The sequence below is a fragment of the Galeopterus variegatus genome, unplaced genomic scaffold, assembly GCF_000696425.1.
Source record: "Galeopterus variegatus unplaced genomic scaffold, G_variegatus-3.0.2 Scaffold973, whole genome shotgun sequence".
In the NCBI taxonomy this organism is placed as follows: domain Eukaryota; kingdom Metazoa; phylum Chordata; class Mammalia; order Dermoptera; family Cynocephalidae; genus Galeopterus; species Galeopterus variegatus.
The window spans coordinates 34,383-40,406 of NW_007727084.1; the positions used below are offsets into that span (position 1 = coordinate 34,383).

At 48.8% G+C, this 6,024-nt stretch overlaps 1 protein-coding gene across 4 annotated transcripts in view; it reads left to right on the forward strand.

The window, feature by feature from the left end:
• SIRT2 (sirtuin 2) overlaps window positions 1–6,024 on the forward strand; it is a 20,565-nt gene that overhangs the window by 10,041 nt on the left and 4,500 nt on the right. For all 4 annotated transcript variants that reach the window (XM_008573929.1, XM_008573930.1, XM_008573928.1 and 1 more), the window contains one exon: window positions 4,651–4,780. In XM_008573929.1, the coding sequence (XP_008572151.1) occupies window positions 4,651–4,780 (130 nt within the window). The remainder of the gene's footprint in view (window positions 1–4,650; window positions 4,781–6,024) is intronic.

Here is a 6,024-nt window from a genome sequence, read left to right on the forward strand (position 1 = left end):
AGTGAGCCACGGGCCAGCAGACATGGTGTCTTAAGGAAGGAGTGCCTTTTTATAATTCACACAATTGTAAACATGGCGTTGGATGCACCATGGGGCCATGGCTCATACATTCAGGCACTTAGCCAAGGGCCTTGCCCTGGGGAACTCAGGTAAGGATGGCTCATGCTGTTGGCTTCTGGGCTAGTCAGCAAGATTTTTGGGGTCTCACCTCCTAATGGTGAAAAATGTTTGTGCTTCTACCTTTGCTTTATGACTGTGTGTTGAAATGACATGATGTGCTGCAGCAGTGTATGTGCATGCTGTAAATCGTACCTCAGAACCCCAAATATCAAATAGAGAGGTGATACTTGCATATAAATAGGTGTTCTAACATTTGCTCCCTGTACCTGGCAGTGTGGCACCTGCAGCCTCAAAAGCTGCCACCAGGGGGAGGATGAATTCTTTTTAGGTCCAGATTTCTTAGATGGGGCAGGTGTTCCTGTCTGGGGCAGGCAGTAGTGGAGGGGAGCAGACGGCCTCCTCCTTCCAGGAGAGGCCCAAGCTTGGGATAAGCTTGATCCTTCTGCCCAGAGAGTCAGTTTTCTTCACAGGACCTGGCTCAGACGTGATATGAACAGCTCACTTGAAGCCACCTGCTTTCTGTGCATGATTTCATGAAATCCGCACCTCAGCCCTGCTGGCATCCTTGTTTGTCAGCTTGTGTCACAGCAAATGTTTATTTAGTGCCAACCCAGTGCCAGGCCCTGCCAGCAGAGAACAGAGCAGACATCCCTGCCTTCCTGGAGATGATACAGTAATGTGAGGAGAGAGAGATGGGCAAGGTGGAGAAGTCTCACACCTAGTGTGTCACGTGGTGACAGGTGTCTGGAGCACAGTTAAGTAGGAAGGGGAATGGGAAGCACCCTGTGTGGGTGGGTGCTGTTGTAACAAAATGGTCAGGGAAGGATTCACTGAGAAGGGGATATTTAAGCAAAGACCTACAGGAGGAGAAGGAGGGAGCTCTGGGGTTATCTAGGGGAAGAGTGTGTTCTAGGAAAAGGGAACAGCCAGGACAAAGGTTCTGAGGTGACACTTTTTTCAGTGTTCAAAGAATACTAAAAAGCTGGATCTGAGGGAGTGAGGAGGAGAGTTGGAGAGAGTGGGGGGCACAGGGAGAGAGATGTGGGGAGAGTGGATCATATAGGACCTTGTGGGCCACAGGGAGGGATCTGTCCTTTACCCTGAGCGAGATGGAAGGTCCTTACCCTGAGGGCTCTGGATAGGGGAGGGAGGAGACCTGACTCAGGCATTCACAGGCTCCCTCTGGCTGCGTGCGGGGGACAGACTGGGGGGATAGCAGGGAGGGGTGATAAGGGACCAGGCAGGAGGCTGATGTGATGGCCCAAGCAGGAAAGGATGGAGGGTGGGCCATCGAGGGGGAAGAAGCAGTAGGTGGCAGACAGGACTTGTGGACCATCGGCTGTGGCCGTGAGAGAAAGAGGTGAGTCAAGGATGACCTGACAGTTTTCAGCCCGAGCACCTGCTGCTTTTTACTGAGATGGGGGGAAGTGCAGGCTGGGGAGGGGAGGGCATAGGTGAGGAGTTTGGTTGGAGGCACGTGGAAGCCGAGATGCCTGTTAGACACTCGCGTGGAGAGATGGGGAGACAGCTGGACATGGGAGTCTGGACTTGAGCAGAAAGGGCCAAGCTGTGGAGGCAGCATATAGATAATGTGTCAACTCACCAGACAGGATGAGAAACCAAGGCCCAGGACAAAGTATGCCGTCAGGGCCACGCAGAGTGCTCACTGCCCAGCTCCACTTCCTGCCCTTAACCACGGCGGCGCATCAACTGCGTGCTGTTTTCACACCAAAGCCCACATAAGTACGTACCAGGGCAGTGTGAAGTCTGCAGGCATCTCCCCCCACTTGCAATATTTAATGACTTGACTACACACACATATTTAAAATGGCATGCTGCATAAAATATATAAAGATGGAAAAAAATGTTCCACTCTCATATGTCATGAAACCATTTTAGTCAAATGTTTCACCCTCTTCTTCAACCTCAGCTGCTTTTTGAGTCACTGACCCAGTTTTCTGGAGCACATTGTCTTCACTTCTGTCTGAATTGTGACGATGCAGCACTTTTGAAGCTGTGTATGATGCTATTTTTATCTCACGACGCAAGTATCTGTTCAAACACTAGGACAGTTGCCTTGTTCATTCAAGTCGCTGTGATCTCCACAGAGAAAGGGCTTATAATTCTTTTCAATTTACATATAGGGTATTTATCTGCAGTTCTGCCCTTGGCGTTTTTTCAGTTAACCTCTTGTCTGGAAGACCCTTTATATCCACACTCATACAACAGCTTCATGCTTTTTAAAAGCTAAGTCTTATTCTATTGCAAGCTCTGTGGCTTCAGTTTCAGATTTCAATACAAATGTCATAGTTGGGGAGGTCACCCCAGCACCCCACCTTCACTCACCTCAGCCTAAAGATAGTTCAGTGGGGAAACAAATGAGAGCATTGTTTGAGGGGAACACACTTATTTTAAAAACATGTAAGAAACTCGTAAGTTAGGTGCTCTACGTGAGGGCACCAGCTCGGGGACAAGGGCAGAGCCCCAGCCTGGGCTCATGGACTGAGCTGTGCACCTAGAGGAAGTGACACCTTCTTCTATTTGCACTGACACACTGTGTGGGCCTGGGGCCACCCTGCTATTGATGATGTTTCAATCAGTAACACGATGTTTTCAGACAAAAAGTGAACCAGGTTTTAAAAATCAGGAGATTTCAGGGTTGGCCAGTTAGCTCAGTTGGTTAGAATGCATCCTTGTAACACCATGGTCAAGGGTTTGCTTCCCCATACCAGCCAGCCACAAAAAATAATAATAATAAATAAATAAATAATCAGGAGATTTCACATCAAAGTCCAGACTTCAAGCTCCTCCTGAAAATCTGGACGAGCTGGCTGCACCCTGGACGCTTCCCTGGTGACAGCTATTGGCTGGAGTTAATTGGCTGCTTCCAGTCTAGGAACTGGCCACCATTTGCCCAGACCCCACCTCCTCACGAGGCCCTACTTCCTGCAGGACACTAAGGCCACGTGTTTGTTGCCGTGTATTGTCTGCACTCGTTGCTTTTCCTTTAGCAGAGAACTATGTTCTTGTGCCACATTCTCCAGCTGCTCCGCTTCCACCCCACCTCCTCACGAGGCCCTACTTCCTGCAGGACACTAAGGCCACGTGTTTGTTGCCGTGTATTGTCTGCACTCGTTGTTGCTTTTCCTTTAGCAGAGAACTATGTTCTTGTGCCACATTCTCCAGCTGCTCCGCTTCCCTCCTAGAGGCCACTGCTGTGACCTGTTTCTTGCATCTCCTTTGGAGCCATTCGACACCCGGGCAAACAAATAAACAAACTTATGTATATTTTTTCACATCCTATACACACTGCCTTTGTTCTTCTGAACCTTTTAACATCTTGGAGAGATCATTTCGTATCAGTACATACAGATCTGCCTCTTTTTTGTTTGTTTGTGGTTTCTCTATCAAAAGTTTTGCAGAGAATAACACAGTGGTATTTAGGTAGTTCTTTTACATCCTATTTAGTTATTTGCACGCACATGGCTTACTCACATGTGAGGGAGTCAGAAGATTGAGTCAGGTACCAAAACAAAGCAAGGATTAAAGAGAGAGGGAGGAGGGGAAAAATGCAGTGTCCGGGAACAGTGGCTCTGGTCTGCACGTTTTGGGAATAAGCAGATTGCTGGCAGGGAGCAGAGGGGGCAATCAGGGCAGTCTGCCCTTGGAAGGCAACCCCTTCCATTGTTCGTGGAGTCTCTGGGAAATCTGCTAAGTTCAGCTGTGGGCCACATGTGACAGGCCATCTCTGTGTAATGTCTGCCAGTGTCCTCTGTTAGCACCTGCCTCAGCAGCATTCCTCAGGGGCAAGCAAATGCTGCTCCAGAGGAGCTGGGTGTTTTAAGAAAAATGAGAGAGCACAAATGTCCATGTGGAAAAGAAGAGTGTTCTTTCCTGTTTAACATGGAAATTATCACTGTCTTAAAAGAATACAGATTAATACGCCATGTATGAAACAGACCGTAGTAAGAGCCCTGCCTACTAAACAGGAAAACAGTGTGGCGAAAACCAAATAAGCCCTCCTGGTTCATTTATTTATGTTAATGCTTGGCCAGGGCTGCCACACAGAGCTATGCAGGTTGGGTACTACACAAGGAGGCCACCTCTGAGGGGGCTGCATTTACAGCAGAGACATTGTAGGTCTGTACATTTAGTTCTACAAATTTCTGGTGGGTAGCTGTAAAGTTTCTGGCTCTAACAAAATAACTTTTCTGAAAAATGGAAGCAAAGTGGCCTGAATTTGCAGAAAAATGCCATATGGGCTGGTGGTAGCAATGGGTCTGGCCTCATAGACATTTGAGTTCAGGCCCCGGCCTTTAAGCACCCATGACTTTTAGCCTTTCAGGGGCACCATCAGAATGAACACAGTGGTTTCCAGATGCGTCCTGCCACTTGCTTCTCCATCCCTCCTTTCTCACCCTGTCCCAACAATCCTGCTTACTTCTCCTGGCCACAACTCCCTGCTCTGCCTCTGGCTCATGAGGGGAGTAGCTCACTTCTGACCCCTCTTCTCTCCTCCTCTCCCTCCAGAACATAGACACCCTGGAGCGGGTGGCAGGGCTGGAGACCGAGGACCTGGTGGAGGCCCATGGCACCTTCTACACGTCGCACTGCGTCAGCCCCCTCTGCCGGCGGGAGTACACACTGAGCTGGATGAAAGGTTAGGGGCTGGAGGTCATGCATGAGGGTGGCCTCAGCTCACTGGCCACTCCCCAGCACCAGGAACAGGGTCTCCACATAGTGGGCACCACTTCTGCCCTGCTCAGCAGCCCCCAGAGATTTGAGGTGGTGGCGATTCATTGCTCCCCACGCCCCCTCACACCAGGTAATCACGGGTGCAAGCCCCAGACCAAATTCAGCCGCAGAGACAGGCCCTAAGTGGCCACACAGGCTGTTCTGTGAGGAAATCATGAAACCCTAGCTCTGTGTCCTTTCAGGTGCCCTGACCCCGTCTTACATGAAAGACTCATGGAGACGATACAACTGCATTCCAAGAAGAGCAGCCCTGTCTGATAGAACTTTCTGAGAGGAGGAAAATGTTTCATATCTGCACTGTCCGATGTGGCTGCCACTTGCTACATGTGGCTGTTGAGCCCTTGAAATGTGGCTGGTGTGACTGAGGAACTAAATTGTTGATTTTATTTAATTTTTATTCATTTAAGTTGTAAAAGTCACATGCGGCTTTGACTAGCACACTGGATGGAGCAGGCAGAATCTGTGGAGTGTGAAGCTGGACGCAGGCCTGGTTAGGGATGAAGGCAGGGGGCTGTCCCTAGGAGTACCGACGGGCTCGCTAGAGTCCTAGTCACTGTTCATGTAAGGACAGAGTGTCCAGAAGAAAAAAAATCAGTCAATCCACACATCTTAAATGCCAGTGAGAAAGAGCCTATTTTTGACATCCATTGTGCTAATTAAGAAGCCACTTACTTCACCCATAGAAACCCATTTCTGACATTCTTTATGCTGATTTAACAAAGCCTCTGGTGTCCGCGAAAGATAAGGACAGCTGCAGCATTTGTAGTAGGGCCTCTGGAGTATGGCCTTTCTGATAAAATGCCAGCTGACCGCCCCTGGGCTGAGGATTCCTGAATAGCCCGACTGCACGCAGCTGGGGGCACTGTACAATTCACATTACCCCCATTATGTCTCACTTACAGCCGTAGCACACGTATCACCCACAGAACAGAACAGCATGCTGTCGATCAGAGATATGTTAAAGTGAATTACAGACATTAAGACAATGCTCTGTAAAAGTTTATTGAATGAATGAATGAATAATTGAACGAATGAGTTAGAAGTCTGTGGGTTGCAAATGATAAAAGTTCCTTCAACCTTTCTAAATCAATAAGTAGTAACGAAGATGATTTTCATAAGGATGGTGATAGTGGGGGGGGAGGGATCTGT